The 19,795-nt window shown below is 32.9% G+C and overlaps 1 protein-coding gene across 2 annotated transcripts in view; it reads right to left on the reverse strand.

The window, feature by feature from the left end:
* The window catches only part of LYPLA1 (lysophospholipase 1), a 48,198-nt gene that overhangs the window by 12,982 nt on the left and 15,421 nt on the right, over nt 1–19,795 (reverse strand). For both annotated transcript variants that reach the window (XM_074278385.1, XM_074278382.1), the window contains 2 exons: nt 13,441–13,506; nt 10,670–10,717 (listed from right to left, as the gene is read on the reverse strand). In XM_074278385.1, the coding sequence (XP_074134486.1) occupies nt 10,670–10,717; nt 13,441–13,506 (114 nt within the window). The remainder of the gene's footprint in view (nt 1–10,669; nt 10,718–13,440; nt 13,507–19,795) is intronic.

Raw genomic sequence — 19,795 nt, forward strand, 5'->3', positions numbered from 1 at the left:
CTATCACCATTACTATTCAATCTTGAATTAGAAATATGAGCTTTAACAAAAGAAAAAGAAATTGAAAATTTGAAGGAAATAAAGTAGGTAATGAGGAAACTCTTTGCAGATATGATGATATACTTAAAGAATTGACTTAAAAACTACTAGAAACAATTAACAATTTTAGAAAAGTTGCAGAATATAAAATAAGCCCACATAAATCATCAGCATTTTAAAATGTTACCAAAAAAGTCCAGCAGCAAGAGACAGAAAGCAATTCCATTTAAAATAACTATAAATAATATAAAATATTTGGAGGGTCTACCTGCTAAGATAAAGCCAGAAGCTATATGAACACAATTCCAAGGCACTTTTCACACAAATAAAGTTAGATCTAAACAACTGAAAAAATATCATGTGCTCATGGATAGGCCAAGCTAATTGAATAAAAATTACAATTCTACCTTAATTAATCTACTTATTCAATGCCTTACCAATAAAACTGCCAAGAAATTATTTTACACAGCTAGAAAGAAATAGTAAGTAAATTCATTCTGGTCAAGAATTTCAAAAGAATAAAAAAACAAAACAAAACAAATAAAGGTGGCCTAGCTGTACCAGATCTAAAAATTATTATAAAACAACAGAATACTAAAAGCATTTGATACTGACTTAAAAAAAAACAAAAAAAAAAAAAAAACAGAGTTGATGAGGGAAAAGGTTAAGTTCACAAGACACAACAGACAATAGTAATCTAGTGTTTGATAAATCCAAAGACTCCAGCTTCTGGGACAAGAACTCACTGATATCTATATTATATGTACTCTATAAGCCTATTATGTGTATTATATGTACTATATAATTTACTATATATTTACTATATAATTACATTATATCTTATGTAAAACAAAGCATAACTATCATTATATATTATGTCACATTATCATATGTTGTAATTTAACATCTATGTGAATATATTATGTGCAAAGTGAGATAATTATAATGTGCAAAAAAAGGGAGCAGAGCAAACCTCCATGTAATGTTTGAGGGTTGAAGACCATTGACAATAACAGAGAATCAAAGAACTCACAGAACCCATTTGTGGCATTTGAGTTGAGCTTTTAAAAAAAATGGATAAGAATTCAATAGACCAAGAAAAGGGAGGGCAAGTATTGTAGCCCAAGGGGGCGGTGTGGGAAAAGGCTTTAAAGGCATGAAAACTCAGAGCATTTTGGGAGGAACAGGGAATGTAGTAGTTCAGTTTGGCTGGAACATAAAGGAGCTCAGAGGGGAATAATATAAGGCAGCCAGAATTAGGTTGTTTTCTGATGATAAATGCCCTAGAATAACAAGGAAAGGAATTTGGGCTCCAATGGAAGATATACAAGATTTTTTTAGCAAAAGAATAATAGGTCCGGATTTATACCTAAGAAACTGAATCTGACATATTTATGAAGAATGATATGTAGAGGAGAGGTAGTGAAGTTGGGGTAGGCTATTAGGAAGTTATTGCCTCCCAGAATTGTTGTAAGGATTAGATAATATAATAATTGTAAAGCACTTAGCAGAGTGCCTAGCATATATTAAGTGCTATAGAAATGTTAGTTGTCATTATTTCAACAATTTAAATATATAGTAAAAAGATTGTATACTAAGGAACTAAAGAAGGGACAAAAGTGAGAGATAATCCAGGTGAAGTTGACAGGACTTAGAAAATAATTGGATAGGATAGGTGAGAAAGAGAGTTTAAAAAACTTTCAAACATGAAATGGTGGTTCTGCTAATAGAAATAGTTATAGAATATGTGTGTGTATACATTTATGTGTAAAATTATGTATATATATATATATGTATATATATAGTTAGATCTATAGATATAAATATAAACATATTTATATAGATAATTATATTTTAATACAGTTTTTTTTTTATAATCCCATTTGTCTTATGCTTTTAAACACATGGTTGATGCTAAGGTAGAGTTCATTGGCTTCATCAAATTGTAGTTATCCTGGACACACAAAAAGGTAAAAAACCCATATAGTCCAACTATTTCATTTCACATAAAAGGGAGATAAGAATACATGTTGTTATCACAGGATTATACACTTAGAGATGGAAAGGAGACCATCTAATTCAGAGGCCTTTTTTTAAGAGATGAAGAAACTAAGACCCAAGGAGTGAGGAGGGATGTCTAGTGCATATAGTGTACTCAGGGTCACACAACTAGCCAGTATCAGGAATAGAACTTAAACCTAAATTCTCTGAATAAGAGCAGTATTCTTTCCATTATGCCATGACATTATCCCTGTCCCGAAATTGTCAACTCAAAGATCAACAATGTCTTTGGAACTGCTAGACTTAATGGCTTTTTTGATCCACATATGGCCTCAGCTACAGAAGACAGAATATAAGCTTCTTGAGGGCAGATATGGTTTTTCCTTTTGTTTTTGTGTCCCCAAAATAATTCAAAGTACATTGCATATGGTATGTGATAAATTAATATTTATTGAACAGCTTATTCAATCATTTACTACAAAGATTTTTAAGATGTGGGCTCCTTTTGCCAGTGTATATTGTAATCCTTCTGTCTTTTAGTATTGGATGCTAATAACATGCTGTAACCTAAATAAATCTATTCATGGTAAACTTTTTTCTTGATCGTATTTTATTTTTCCAAAAATAACTATAACTATATAGTTATATAACAATATAGTTTTCAACATTCATTTTTGCAAGACTTTGTATTTTAAATTTTTCTTCCCCCATCCCTTGCCTCTCCCTTTCCTAAGACAGCAAGCAATCTGATATAGGTTAATAGTGCAATCCTTTTAAACCTATTTCATGGTCAACTTTCTAGTGATAAACTTCTTGAAACTTAATTAGTCTGGTCTCTGATAACAGATACATCCTTAGTCCATCACTGAGCCTTTGATGAAAGCTTTTCTGAACCTTTGCCGAAAAATCATTTCTACTCAGTATATGCTTGTGTGTGTGCATAATGTGAATATATGTGTGTGTCTGTATAAACACACATATAGTTAATATATATGTAATATGTAAACATCATATTATTCTCCAAAAAAGAATATAATTTTTCTGAGGGAGTTATTTTGATTTTGTCTCTATATCCTCAGATCCTCAGCCATAGTAAGTACTTAATAAATGCTTAATGAAATCTTAAAAAAAAAAAAAAACTGACAAAAATTGCTGGGAAAATTGGAAAATAGAATGAGAAAAACTAACCAATACATTAATACCCTATACCAAGATGGAAATGAATTCATTAAAGAGAGATATTATAGGCAAATTAGGAGGACAAGGGATAAGCTACTTCTCAGATCTGGGGAGTTGAGAGCAACTTATGGCCAAAGAAGAACTAGACATTATGAAATGCAAAATGGATAATTTTGACTAAAATTTTAAATTTGTATAAACAAAACTAATGCAGCCAAGATTAGAAGAGAAGCAGAAAAGTAGAAAAAAAAATTTACATCCAAGGGTTCTGATAAAGACCTCATTTCTAAAATAGAGAGAATTGACTCAAATTTATAATACAAACCATTTTCCAAATGATAAATGGTCAAAGGATATGAACAGACAATTTTCAGATGAAGAAACTAAAACCATTTCTAGTCTTATTAAAAAAATGCTCTAAATCACTATTGAGTAGAGAAATGCAAATTAAGACAACTCAGGTTATCACTTCATACATTTCAGATTGGCTAAGATGACAGGAAAAGATAATGATAAATGTTGGAGGGGACATGAAAAAACAAACACTATTTCATTGTTGATAGAGTTGTTAACTGGATCTAATCATTCTGAAGAACAATTTCAAACTATGCCCAAACTGCTATCAAACTGTACATACCCTTTGATCTAACAGTGTCTCTACTGGGTCTGTATCCCAAAGAGATCATACAAAAAGGGGAAGGCACCCACATATGCAAAAATGTTTGTAGCTACTCTTTTTGTAATGGCAAGGAACTAGAAATTGAGTGAATGCCCATCAGTTGGGGAATGATTATATTATGATATATAAATGTAATGAAATATTGTTCTATAAGAAATGATCAAGCTAATTTCAGAAAAGCCTGGAGAAACTTAATAAACTGATGCTAAATCAAGTGAGCAGAACCAAGAGAACGATCTACACAATAAGATTATGTGATGATCAGTTCTGATGGCTTTTTTCCAACAATAAGATGATTCGAGCCAATTCCAATAGACTTTTTTTTTTAATAGCTTTTTATTTACAAAATATATGCATGGGTAATTTTTCAGCATTGGCAATTACAAAACATTTTTCCCCTCCTTCCCCCCACCCCCTCCCCCAGATGGCAGGTAGACCAATACATGTTAAATATGTTAAAGTATATGTTAAATACAATATATGTATACATGTCCATACAGTTTTTTTTGCTGCACAAAAAGAATCGGGCTTTGAAAAAATTTACAATTAACGTGTGAAGGAAATCCAAAATACAGGCGAGCAAAAATAAAGAGACTGGGATATAGTGGTTCATACTCATTTCCCAGAGTTCTGTCGCTGGGTGTAGCTGGTTCAATTCATTACTGTTCTATTGGAACTGATTTGGTTCATCTCATTGTTGAAGAGGGCCATGCCCATCAGAATTGATCATATCATATACTTCAGCAATAACACTATATGATGATCTCCTGGTCCTGCTCATTTCACTCAGCATCAGTTCATTTAAGTCTCTCCAGGCCTTTCTGAAATCATACTGCTGGTCATTTCTTACAGAACAATAATATTCCATAATATTCACATACCACAATTTATTCAGCCATTCTCCAATTGATGGGCATCCATTTAGTTTCCAGTTTCTGGCCACTACAAAGAGGGCTGCCACAAATATTTTTTTTTTTTTAAATTTTAGGCTGGGGTTAAGTGACTTGCCCAGGGTCACACAGCTAGGAAGTGTGAAGTGTCTGAGGCCAGATTCGAACTCGGGTCCTCCTGAATTCAAGGCTGGTGCTCTATCCACTGCGCCACCTGCCACAAATATTTTTGCACAACTAGGTCCTTTTCTATTCTTTAAGATCTCTTTGGAATATAAACTCAGTAGCAACACTGCTGGATCAAAGGCTATGTACAGTTTGATAACTTTTTGAACATAGTTCCAAATCGCTCTCCAGAATGGGTGGATGTATTCACAATTCCACCAATAATGTATCAATGTCCCAGTTTTCCCACATCCCCTCCAACATTCAGCATTGTCTTTCCCTGTCATTCTAGCCAATCTGATAGGTGTGCAGCAGTATCTCAGAGTAATTCCAATAGACTTGTGATGGAGAGAGCCAGCTGCATACAGAGAGAGGACTAGGGGACTGAATGGATCATACATACTTATTTTCATCTTTGTTGTTGTTGTTGTTGTTTTTCTTAATTTTTTTTTTCCTTTTTGATCTCATTTTTCTTGTGCAGAAAAATAAATGTGGAAATAAGTTTAGAAGAATTGCACATGTTTAACCTATATTGGATTACTTCCTATCTAGGGAAGAAGGGTGGGGAAAGGGAGGGAGAAAAATTTGCAACACAAAGTTTTTCAAGGGTAAATGTTGAAAACCATTTTTTTCTTGTATTTTGAAAATAAAAAGCTACTATTTTTAAAAATTGTATATATTTAACTTATACTGAATTATTGTCTAGGGAAGGGGGGAAAGAGAAAGATTTGGAGCACAAGGGTTTTGTAAGGATATAGGTTTTATAAGGATATATATAATGTTGAAAATTACCTTTGCATGTATTTTGAAAAATAAAAAGCTTATCATAAAAAAAAAACCCTGAATTCTGTTATCAGACAAAATGTTTTTTATAAAACAACCAAGTAATATTCAGAACAGGATTTTGTACTTCCTGGAGTTTTCATTCAACTGTGAAACTATAAGTAGATGATCTACTATAACATATCATTAGTAAAAGCTTTTTTCTTCTCTTATATTTTCAACAAAAATCCCCTACCAGGAAGAACATATTATTCTCAAAAAAAAGTACTGTCCCTAGGAATAAGCCTTGAAAAAAATATTGACACTCACTTATGATTTTTAAAATGTAAGCATAAAAAAGTATTTAAAAATCAAAAAAGATCATTATTTGTAACAGTCAAACAGAAAGCTATGCCCCCAAATATCATAAGAACAAGAATATCCATTGCAATCACAATTATTTTAGACAATTATTTAACACAGAACAAAATGGCTGGCTATACTATGATAGGGGATAGAGGTGATTTCACAGGCAAAGGAGACATCCAGATGAGAAAACTCATTATTAATATAAACAAGCATCTCCTTTGCAAATTAAAAGTCTCAGAGTTGCTTAAACTCAAGTAAATTTAAGTGATCTGCTAAGAAATAGTCTCAATTGCAATTTGGAACTATGCCCAAAAAGTTATCAAACTCTGCATACCCTTTGACCCAGCATTGTTGTTATTGGGCTTATATCCCAAAGAAATACTAAAGAGCGGAAAGGGACCTGTATGTGCCAAAATGTTTGTGGCAGCTCTTTTTGTTGTAGCTAGAAACTGGAAGATGAATGGATGTCCATCAATTGGAGAATGGTTGGGTAAATTATGGTATATGAAGGTTATGGAATATTATTGCTCTGTAAGAAATGACCAGCAGGAGGAATACAGAGAGGCTTGGAGAGACTTACATCAACTGATGCTGAGTGAAATGAATAGAACCAGAAGATCGCTGTACACTTCAATGCTGTATGAAGAGGTATTCTGATGGAAGTGGATATCTTCAACATAAAGAAGATCCAACTCACTTCCAGTTGATCAATGATGGACAGAAATAACTACACCCAGAGAAGGAACACTGGGAAGTGAATGTAAATTGTTAGCACTACAGTCTATTTACCCAGGTTACTTATACCTTCGGAATCTAATACTTAATGTGCAACAAGAAAATGGTATTTACACACATATATTGTATCTAGGTTATATTGTAACACATGTAAAATGTATGGGATTGCCTGTCATCGGGGGGAGGAGTGGAGGGAGGGGGGGATAATTTGGAAAAATGAATACAAGGGAATTAAAAAAAAATAAAAATAAAAAGTCTCAATTATCCTTGTTTGAATATATCAATTTTCTTATAAAAGAACAGTTAATGAAAAAATGAAAACTAAAAGCTTTGATTACATAAGAAAATAAAAAAAATTCACTATTTTTTCTCTTTATTTCTACTAAAATTCAGAAGGAATAACTAAGAAAAAACATTCCAGTTAATATCATAAATGTCTAGTTAATTAATCAACCAATGGGCAGCTAGGTGGCTCAGGGAAAAGTGACTGTCTAGAATCAGGAAGATTTCTCTTCCTGAGTTCAAATATAGCCTGACACTCACCAGCTGTGTGACTCTGGACAGCTCACTTTAAGTCCATTTGCCTGAGTTTCTTCATAAGTAAAATGAGCTGAAGGAGGTAATAGCAAACTAGAAAACCACAAATGGGGTCATGAAGAATCTCACATGATTAAAAAACGATTCAACAACCTACCAAAAAAGGATCATATAAACAAAAATACAAACTTATTTCATAGAATTGAAGTATTACCTAAATAATTAAAAGATAATGAGTCTCCTGGCTGATTCTCACACATTAGTGATACTTTCTAAATAATACCTCATCTATGTCATGAATGTGTAATATTTATCTATGAAATCGTTCCTTCACTGATACAACCTTTCATCCCTGTCCATCCTGTGCGACTCCTGTTCATATCTTCCCATAAAAGTTCACAATTCAGGAGTGTGGAATACCCTACATGTTGGGCATATAATGGAAACTGAAATTCTCTGGCTGCACAGTAGTCAGTCCTTTCTCCTGCTATTTGATCAATCCATCTTTCTTCCTACTATACAATTACTTAATGGATTTCTCTTATTCTTACATTGAGCTCCTCAATGCTTCTCTCTGTTGCATACTACTCACATTTACCAAAGGTCTCTTGTTTACCCTCTACATGGCACTCCTTTAGAGCAATTATAGTTTGTGTCTAAAATATAGCAATAGTGGTAGAGTGTTTTTAAAATGGGCCTTTGCTTTCACAGGAAAATTGGAGCCAATAAAGGAAATCTACAGTCTCTCAAAGGCAATGCACCGGACTTTCTCATTTATTCAATGTTAGGCCTAACTACACTATCTGCTTCAATAAAACAATAATAGCAGCTAACATTTATGTAGCACTTGCTATGTGTGAGGTACTGTGCTAAGCACTTTACAAATATTAACTCATTTAATCTACACAATCCTTCACAATTCCACATTTTACAAGCAAAAAAGCTGAGGGAAAACAGAGATTAAATGATAGCTAGTGAGACCAAATTTTAACTGAGGTCTTCTGACTTCAGAACCAGCGTTTAATTCACTGTGTCCCACAGCTGCCCCAATTACCTCTGGTCCACTTATCACTATATCACCATGCAGACTGAAGGACAAACTCTGTAATTTGTTCATACATATAATCTGGGCAACATACATTTTTTAATCCTCTTGATCTTTACTCTGTAGATATATGGTGAGGCTCTATTTTTTTGAGGGAATAAAAAATTAAGAAGGACTGCAGAGTTCTGAAACTTTATGAAAATAGCACAATGTCAATGATAACAGTATCTGGAGGACTCCTCCATTCTCCTTGAGCTGGACCCTCCCTGATACTCCCTCAGAGTGCTAATTATTTTGGCAAGCACATATTTCCTGGCTTTACACTTAATTGATGTCTAATATTAGATGGTTGTTTGACAGTCTTACGTTGTTAAATCTTTGAGGAACTGAATTATTTTAATGTATGGATGATAAGAGACATTTTATTACAAAAGTGGCTATAAGGAAGTGTCAAATAACAAAATAAATTCTAAATAAATTAACAATTTATGACGACACATTAGTAAAAAGATTATGTATTTCACAATTATGTGTAGAGAAAAACTAATGAGTATTGCAATCCTTCTTGTCACACAGGTTTTTAAGTTTGACATCACACTCTAAGCCATACTTACCCAATAGATAGTTACCAAATTTTAATCTCTAACATCAACACCCTTTACTTCTATTTACATAACCATTGCACCAGTCCAGGCCTAATCCTATATAGCCTGGAATAGTATAATAATACAAAAGACTACTGGCCTTTCTAGTCCAAGTCTCTCTTCACAGCTGCCAAAATGATTTTCCTAAAGAATAGGTCTTGGGGTTGCACAGTGGATAGAGTTTCAGCTCTGAAGTCAGGACAATCTGAGTTCAAACCTGGTCTCAGCCACTTAACACTTCCTAGCTGTGTTGGGCAAGTCACTTAACCCCAATAGCCTCAGCAAAATAAATAACTAATGGTTTCTCCTGACATTCACAACATGGCTCCAATGTATCTTTCTAAGTCTTATTATATATTATTTTCCTTCGTGTACATTGGAATATAAGCAAACTAGCCTTCTTACTCCTCCATCTCCATGATTCTGCAATGGCATACACAACACGTATACCCTCCTCACCTTTGTATTTTAAAACTTTCTAACTTTTGTTTAAGGGTCAACAAGCACCACTTTCTTGCAAAGCCTTTCTTAATTACCTAGCTGGTAGTATGCTCTTCTCCTTTCTCCAAAAATTATTTTTAGACAAAAAAACTTTGTCTCTAACTTTCAGATAATCAGCTCTTTGAGGAAAAGAACTCTTTTATTCTATCTTTTGTGACTAAAACATATGAAATATTCAATAAACTGAAGGGGGAAAAGGAGACCAACAGTGCCTAAAGCAACAAGACTTCTATCAGAGTTAACTCTAGTCCTTCCCTCATATGTATTCCTATAACAATGTGTCTGAGTTTCTTGTGGTATAAATTTACTACTTTAGGGGAATTCAAAAGTATGGATCAGTATCTACTAGTTAGTATCAAATCTCCATGCTGAGAGTACTCCAAACTGTTATGAAAGTACACCAGAAAACAGACAAGTAAGCAATAAGAACTGGCAAGAGATTTACCTCTCTCTAGAGTTAAAACAAGAGGATAGAGGGAACATAACAGTAGTAGATCTGACTGCAGAACAGTCTAAAGCACAAAATTGTGCATTTTTATTTTAAAAAATGGAAAATTAAAAAGATACAATTAAAGAAAATCTATTCACCAATTCTTCTGGTAGAACACTCCCTACACTTTGTTTTCCCCCCATTTTGTAATTGTATTCATAATGTAGGGAGAATTATCAATAATCTCAGATTTGAAGATAATACTCTGATGGCAGAAAGTAAAAATGAATTAGGAAGTTTCTTGATGGGAGCAAAAAAAGCAGAGTAAAAGCAGAGTGTAAAAGCAGAGTTGAAGCTAAACATCTAAAAAACTAAGATCTTGGCAAATGGTCCCATCACTTCCTGGCAAACAGAGAAGAAATTAGTACTTTCTTTGCAACTTAAAAAAAGAGTTGCTTGCAATACTGAGAGGTCAAGATCCTTGGTCACACAATCTATAAGATGTTTTAAGAGCTGGGCCTTGAACAAAGTTCTTCAAGTTCTCTATCTACTATATCATACTACTGAAATAAAAAGCCAAGTTTTTTACAGATATACTACATATACATAATTATTTATACATATATATTTTATACATACATATTTATACATATGCATTTTTATACATACATATACATTTTTATACATACTTACCAAGAAGGCATAGCCATGTTCATATTTAGGGTAACAGGCATAACTGGTCTTTTATTGGAAGATGGTGAAGGAAGAAGGAAAAACAACATTAAAACAAAAATGTCAATGTACAGCATGAAATATTATGAATTTCATCAATTACAATGAGTTACTTATGGTCTACATTGTACAATAAAGAATCATAGTTATTCATTTATATTTTGCATTTCCTCTATTACTTTTAAGGTCCTTTTTTCTTTTTTCTAAATAGTATATCTCTTCAACTCTACTAGGTTGGAATGCATGGGACCTAATCACAAGCTTGGTCCTACTGCTGATGAGCCCAGGACTTGGAGAGGTTCTCCTCTCCTTAGGAAACCCTGTCCCCTCCTAACCAATGATCTCCAGATTGATGCTGACACTAACTGTCAATAGCCCATCACAGACCATTGCACAGGACATTTACCAGTATCTTACCACCCCCTGCTCCCAGCAGCTGGGATTACAGGTATGCACCACCACACTCAGTCTCTTTTTAAATAATACTTTTTGGGGAAGTCTATTTGTATAGTAGTAACAATAATGTCCAGCTTTAAAAAAATTTAACTCTAGAAATATGCAATGTTTATATGAAAATGAAAAATGAAATGAACAATTTATTAAATGAAAACAACACTGCAAAAATAAACAATCTCAAAAGACTTAAAATCCTGATTATTGCAACAAACTACTATAATTCTAAGGGAACTGATGATGAACTACACTACCTTCCTCTGAAGACACAAGTGATAAAATGAGGAATGACAGATGTTTTGGAGTATGGTTAATAGTGGGAATTTGTTCTGCCTGGATAGATTTATTTTTTTACATGGACTTATTTTTGTTGTTTAATGAAGGTAGAAGAAAAAAAATAAACATTTAATTGAAAATAAAATGAAAAAAAATGAACTGGAAAAAATTAATTTATGAATAATATTGATATGTTAGTATAGAATAAGAAAAAAATTAATTCTAAAAGTCTCAAACCTCTTTTATGGATCTGTATCAAGTCATCACAGACATTGCTCTGTCTCAAAAATTCTTAACCTAGGGCTCCCACAGATAGGTTTTAAGGGATCTGCTATTGATCTCATGAATTTTTATGTATTTAAAGATATTATTCTGAAGTCTTAAGTTTCATCAGACTACCAAAGAGGTCTATAACACAAGTTTAAAAATCTTGGATTTAAACTATATTTGTACCAAAAGGCTCAAAAATGCATAAGCATTAACATTGAATATCATTAATAAGATCTTATAAAAGGATTTTTATGAGCAAAACTGAAACATGAATGTTTATTTTTAGATATCTCTTAGGAACTAGGATTACATGGAAACCAATGTGTAAAAAAAGCATTCTTCAATCAACAAATATCCTTCAAATATATACAAAATATAGTAATAGTTGATTACTTCCATCTCCATAAATTTTAAATCTGAGATAATTCAGATAAACTGAATTTATAAACAGCTTGCCTAACAAAATAAAAATGTAAGCAATTATAGGGAACATGTTTACTATAGTTGAAAATAAATTTTTAAGCAGTTTAAGAATATGCTAACTGCAAAAGATCTTTTATTTTCTTCAAATACTCTTTAAGGACTTCTACTGAGATGACGTGTCTAAGTGTTAATACCCTTATAATCACTATATATACACTTCAATGAAAATCACAAAAATTAATAGGAATATAGATGGAAAGCTGGAAGGGACCTTAGATGCTTCAACTCTCTCACCTCATTCTATATAAGCAACCAAAACTTAAGTGAAGTAACTCTTCAAGTCACAAGGAGAGTAAACAATAGAAGGAAAATTAAACCTACATCCTCTGTCTCTAAACTTAGTGGTCTTCCTACTATAACAAGCTCCAGTTTCCTAAATTGTGGTTCAAGACCCCTTATGTGGGTTCGGGAAAGTAATTATCAGTAAATGTTTTATTTGAATACCTAATTCATATTCCTCTATATATCTGGGATCACATAAAAATTTCTCAGGCAAAAAAGGGATTGTGAGTGGAAAAAGTTATTCTGCCTTTCTTTATTCAGAAGTTCAAATTTGCCTTCCTGCCAAATAGTTAGATATAATCAGGTTTTCTGTAAAGGTCAAATCTCAACACTAAGGAACTGTACAAAATCCTTAAATATGAAGGCAAGTTTGACAGCAATCCTTTTAGGATTCTTTGTTGTAAAAAACTGCCTTGTAAAGACAAGACAAATCATGGGAATTTTTGGACTTCCACATATTTATTCTTTAAATGCCAATGGGAGAAAAAGACATAAATATAATAACATGTTTCCTGACTTCAGGAAGCTTACAAGATAGAAAACTGAAGCAAACTCAAGTTGTGAGTCTAAATAATTACCGCATCCTTATTTTTTAATGTGATTTTCCAATCTAATGATGGCTTTTTCATTTCCTAGGAAGACAACAGCAGTATCATTTCAGTTTTCAAAACAATCCTTTGTACAATAATAAAATTATATAAGGATACAATTAAAGTATTATAGTGTTGTGTTTAATACTCTTAAAAGAATTAAAATATTGTTTTCAAAATACATTTTTGGAAAGTAGCACTTTCATCCACTTCAACTTATGGTTACAGTAGCAAGATGAATTTTATGGGTAAAGATAAAGAACATGCTCTAGGTTTTTTCTTTCTTTTTTTTTTTTTTTGTTCTGATCAAACCATTCCAACCTTTCCTAGAATTATCCAAAGAAAAGCAAAACCAAAACAAAACAAAAAAATACTTACGCATGTGGACAAATATATTTAATATGTGAACTTCTGATACCTGCAAAAGCTTCTGCCCATCCATGCCTGATGGAGAAAATGTAAAGTTATGTGAATAATGCCATCTGATAAACAATGTTTTATATTAAATGTCAAATCAGAAACAGCACAATACTTTCTAAAACCGTCTTAAGAAACAAGCGTTCTTAACTCTTAAAAAATAACATATGTGTGTATATGCACATATACATATATGTATATGTGCATATACACACACATAGAGTTAAGATTTTTTTTGTCCAGACCCATAATTGTATGAATATGTGAAATTTCCATTGAGGAAATTCCTTCTACAATTGAAGTTCACCAAATGTAGTGCTGTTACAAGTTATCAAGTTGCTTGGGGCACTGAAGGGGTAAAGACTTACCCACAAACATACAAATCAATGCATTAGTCACCAAAGACACTTGAATCCAGGTCTTAACAACTCTAAGGTAATCCCTTCCGTCCTACATCACACTGTCAACATAAATATCAGGTTTTTCCCCCAATACATTAATAGAGTACTATAAAAGATTACAGCATCCAAAACATCATCACTATATACTAATGCTTTACATTTTTATAGATTTAATATTTTCTAAGACATATTTATATAGATTCAATTCAATTATATTCAAATAAAAAATGATGTGGGAAGTATTAGGAATACAAAGACAAAAATCTTTCTTCAAGGAGCTTATATTTTAACTATGAAATAAATGCATGTACATAGAAGTATGATGCAAGGTAAGTTTAGGAAAAAATATCTAGCATTATGAGGAAACAGGAGAGACAAGGTGGGTTTTATGAAATTAGAGGTACAGAAGACTATGAAAGGAAGAAATGAAGTGAAAGTATTTCCTAAGCACAAAAGATTATCTTGTGCAAATTCATGAAGATAAATGAATTAATGTTGTCTTGGAGAATAATAGAAATCATAAAAAGGAGTAATATGGAAGAATATTAGAAAAGTAGGTTGGAACCAGAATGTGAAAAGACAGGCATAAGAGTTAATTTAATTTAAAGTTAGAGGCAGCAGGAAGCAACTTAAAAGTTGCAGGAGAGGGACATTTTAAAAATCTTATCCTCAGTCACCTAGTGCTAAAAAAAAAAATTACTAATCATATTTTACAAACGAGAAAAATGAGGCATAAAGATTTTAATTTGCTAAAAGTCAATGAGACTCTTGCCAAATGTAATGCTCTCACCTTAAATGTTTCCCCTCAAGTAATCTCCTATATCCAAAGACAAAGAGTACAATTCACTTAACACAATTTTCATAATTCAGAAAATAATAAAAATTTGCTACTTTGTTTTTAAAGGACCATCCTTTATTCCTGACCTCTACTACTTTAAATATACATGCTTTCTCCAGGAGAGATTTTTAATCTGAGGGATACAAGGACAAATTTCAGGGAGTCCAGGAACTTGAATGGGAAAAAGAAACTACCTTTATTCTCACTAAGTTCTATATGAAATTTGGCATTTCAATTATGAAATTTAAAAAACATTATTCAAATTAGGGACATATAGATTTTACCAGACTGCCAAAGTGATCCATGGCACAAAAAAGGGGTAAGAAAACCATAGTTTTTTAAAGGGTTATCCTCAGCTATCAAGATGAACTCTCAGCATTCATAATGGCTTTGAATGCTGACCTTTAACTGTACTAGGAAGTTTTTTAAAATGACAAATGCCTTTTTTTTTCTTTGATTTTTTTGGATACTGAGTCTGAAAGAGAAAAGACTCAGAATTTAGGAAAAACTAAAAGAGATGTCCTGATTGTATTTGAAAGGTTGTTCTATGGAAAAGAAATAAAGCTTCATCTCTGCTTGTCCCCAGAAGAATGAGAAGTTGAAAAGAGAAACACTCAAGTTTGATGGCAAGGCAAAGTTACTAACTATTTAAGGTCATCAGAAAGTTGCATGGGCTTCCCTGGGAGACTAGTTTCTCCTCTTGCCTTTGAGCAAAGGTAAATAGGCATTAAGCAGGTAAGCTACACCAAAGGATCCTTGCTCAGTTATGGGTTGAATTGTATCTGTTCTACTCTGAAATTTTGTGATTACTTCATTCTATTGAGGAAATCCAGAAATTTCTACCTGTCTTTGTATCCCCAAAGCCAAGTACAGTGTCTGACACGTTCCAGCCTTTTAATAAATGTTCTTGATTCTCTGAATTAGGATAGTCATTACTTTTACTTTACATTAATTTTACTTAAAAAGCTTTATAAAATCTGTAGGAACCTATGAACATGGCAAATACACTAAATATGGTCAAACTACCAGTATGTAAATAAATCTCAATAGCACTTTAAAAACTCCTTAATAATTTCATTAAAATCACCACACAATGTATACAGCAGGCATTCCATTAACACCTGTTGCCTAAACGAACAAATAAGAAAATAAGAATAACTTTCTTCAAAAGATTAAAGTGACATTTAAGTAAAACTAGGACCTCTTGTTTCCAAGAATCTAACTAAGCATCCTAGCCAGGATACAAAATACTCCAAGTCATTTGGGCTAACAAACCGACATGCTTCTTGGTATACTGTGTTAGGTTATGGTCCCAAATTCATTCTTTTGCTTATAGTCAGCATCTCAAGGATATCTTGGAGCTTCGGCATTTAAAGAAATATAGACTTCCTAAAGTCATCCTTTTCAACATCACTAATACATTTGCTTCAGTCTCATCTTCCACCTTAACAAATACTCTATCTCTTCTCAATACTTTACATATATATTCGCCCATCCACAAAATGATTATCTGCTTTATTACCACCATCTTTACAGCAATATAATAAAATCTCATTACATTCACCTCTTAGATAATTCCTGAGAAATACAGCTTCCTCTCAAAGTGATTTTCTTAATGTATTAAATAAAATCAGTATTTGTAAAGCACTTTGCAAAACTTCATAATCCCAAAGAAGAAAGTAAAAGAACTAGAAATCAGATGGGAATCAATAGGGAAATGGCTGGATAAATCTTGGCATATGATCCCAATTAATAAACATTCACAAGAATATTTAATGGCAGTTTTCAAAGGGAGAAATTTAAATGACAATAGTCATTTTTTAAAGAGCTCCACATTACTAATAAAGAAATGCAAGTTAATGAAATTCTAAAATTCCAACTTAACAACCATCAAAATGATAAAGTTGACCAAAAAGAAAATGGCAAATGTTGAAGCCACTGCTGAAAACACATATATTAATGCACTATGAGAGCTATAAATTAAGTCTGCCCAAAAGGTTGCTGAATTGTGCAAATTCTTTGACTCAACAATAATACTAAATCAACACCCATCAAGAAATGTTACCCTCAAAATTGAAAAGGATATTTAAAAAATTATAGCAGTTCTTTTTGTGGAAGCAAAGAACTGGAAATTTAAGAGGTGCCAAACTAGTGGAGAATGGCTCAACAAATTATAGCATATGAATATAAAGGATATGACTATGCCATGAGAAATAAAAGGAATAATTTCAGAGAGATATGAATTTATGATATATGAACTAATATGGAATAAACAGAACAATTTATACTATAAAAACAATTATTTTTTGTATAAAAACAAATTGAACAGCTCTGGAGTAGCTTTTTTCATCCAGCCATGCCACTCCCATTTAGGAAGGGATTATTTTCTATCCTCCTTTTCTGAGTAACAATCCTATAAATACGCAGGTTTCTATTAAGACTGTGAACTCCTGGTACTTGCAAAGGATTCCATATGTATGGTAATAAGCCCGGCTTTTTATGTATGTTTCTCATGAAGTTGTGATATCTGGCCTACTCCCTCCCCACTTTCTTTCTTCCCTGCCTCTCTTTTCTTTTCCTCTCACAACTTCATCTCTTCAGTCTCAGTTTCTCCAACAGCAAAAACAATGTTTATAAAGTTTTAGGGGGAGTAAACAAAAGAATCAATATAAAAAATTCCCTTATTTTCTTTATAAATTCTTACATTCTATTTACCTATAAACTTTCATTTGTTGCAATAGTACTATTAGGACAACCTCTGACAAAAATGGTTATAGTATCATAAAATATCTAATAATACAGTAACATTTTCAAGTTTACACTACTATAAACATTTGTTATTTTCAATATTTTTTTTTCAAATAAATGCCAATTCCAATTCAACACTTTTCAATAAAGGGGGTGTTAGGATTACAAGGTGAGAACTCAGGTGGTCTGGACAATTACAAGGTGAGAACTGAGGTTGACTTTACAGTTCTCTGGCTCAGACCTCTGGTTCGGACCTTTAAAGGGAGTTTACACCTTAGGAATTCTAAGAGGAGCAAATTCATTGATGGAAGTATTTCCCCAGGGCCCCATTGAGTTCTCACATGCCTATTCTCTGGGAGGATAAAAGAAGGGCAGCATTGGGTCTGAGAGAATCTACTCTGATATAGAGTTGTGACGTCAGGCAGGCTGAAAGGAGACCAGTCTGATTTGGGGAAGGACAAGACCTGGAGGAGATTCAGAGCTCCCAAGAAACCTGCGCACATTGGCTGGGCTTTGTGTCGCCTTTACTGTTCAGTCTTAAACCTCAGGGAAGTCTCTAGGACACACAGCGGGGTCCTTCACTGGGCAACCCTCACAGCACAGCCCTATCACCTCAGAGACATTTCCAGGGAGGGGAAGGGGAACTCCCTCCCAGAGCTCTCTCTTAGCTCAGGCACAGGAGCTGCTGCATCCATCAGGTCTGGGAGGAAGCTGGTAAAGAAATAAATAAATAAACTTCTTACCCCAAGGACAGACCCCAAAAGATTTTTTAACCATGAGTAAAAAGCTAAAGAGAACCACTGATTCCTTCTACACAGAGAAAGAGCAGGTATCCAACCCCGAGGAAGTTAATAACAGAGAGTCAGTAGATAACACTCTAAAGGGGAACAATACCTGCCCCCCATCACGTAACTCTCTCCTAGAAGAGACTATTAAAAAGTTAAGAGAGTTTGAAGAAAAATGGGGAAAGGAAAGAGAAGCTATGATAGAGAATAACGTTCTGAAATTTGAGTTGGAAAAAATAAAGAATTCACAGGAGATGCAGGGAAACAAAATTTGTGAATTAGAAAAGGTTAAAAAAAAAAATCACAGGAAAGTACGATTTCTGAATTGGAAAAGATAAAAAATTCTCAAGAAAGTAGGATTTCTGAATTGGAAAAGATAAAAAATTCTCAAGAAAGTAAGATTTCTGAATTGGAAAAAGAAATAATTCTCTAAAAAAAAAATTAGGGAAATGGAAAAAAATTCAATAGAGCAAAATAATTCATTTAAAAACTCAATTGGGCATATACAAAAAGAACTAAAAAATGTGAAGAAAATAACTCATTAAAAATCAGGACGGAACAAATAGAAATGAATCAGTCAAACAAAACCAAGAAACCTGTGCACAGAAGAAAAGATTTTACAGATCTCCTCCCAGAGAAGGATTATAATTGAGTAGACAGGACCCTCACAATTCAAGAACTTTACATATATGTAAGTTTGTAATTGTCCAGACACCCTGAGTTCTCACCTTGTCACTGTCCAGACAATCTGAGTTCTCAACTTGTAATCCTAACAAAGGGGGGGAAAAAATCATCTAATAGTAATAGAAAATGACAAATTAAGTATCTCCAGGAGCTGAGATAATTCACTACAAAAAGTTCAGTGTGTTTAATGAATTACTATTAAAACTGTGCTAATTCTCAAAGGACGGAAAGAAAAGGCACAATGTAAAAAAAAAAAAAAAAAAAAAATCCAACACACACAATTGTTTGATGAACCTATCTCTCTTTTATCTTTAAATGTAAATTCCTTTCTTCCCTAATCATTACTCAATTCAAATAATTAGCAATATTGTTTGACTTGGTTAGGAAGATAAATTCTTCACAATCCAATATGTTTCATATAAACAGAACCAAAACCCATCTATAACTATCACATTTGCTTTCTGACCTATTCTAATTGGAGCATGCCCAATTTTTTTTAACTAGTGTTGCCATTCAACTATGAAACATGTGTCTCTCTTTCACAACTTTTCTTCCATAAAAGTACAGTGTTCTTTTTTTATATAATCTCAGAACTCTACAGAAAAAAAAGATTTTAAATTGCAGTCAAAGTAGTCGTTTTGGTATTCCAAGGAGTGTTATAAATGAGTACATGTTTCAAGTTAAGATTTTTGTTTTGTCTTCATATTTCACCCAAAATGAATTAAATAGAATTAAAGAATTTGAGTTTTAGAAGGGAAATGACAAGTGGACTCCACATCTTAGAAAAAACTTGATAGGCTGAATGAAGAACAAAATCAGAATACAGAAATGGGTCTTAAGATGAGAAGAAGCTGAAGAAA

The sequence above is a fragment of the Sminthopsis crassicaudata genome, chromosome 1, assembly GCF_048593235.1.
Source record: "Sminthopsis crassicaudata isolate SCR6 chromosome 1, ASM4859323v1, whole genome shotgun sequence".
Classification (NCBI taxonomy): domain Eukaryota; kingdom Metazoa; phylum Chordata; class Mammalia; order Dasyuromorphia; family Dasyuridae; genus Sminthopsis; species Sminthopsis crassicaudata.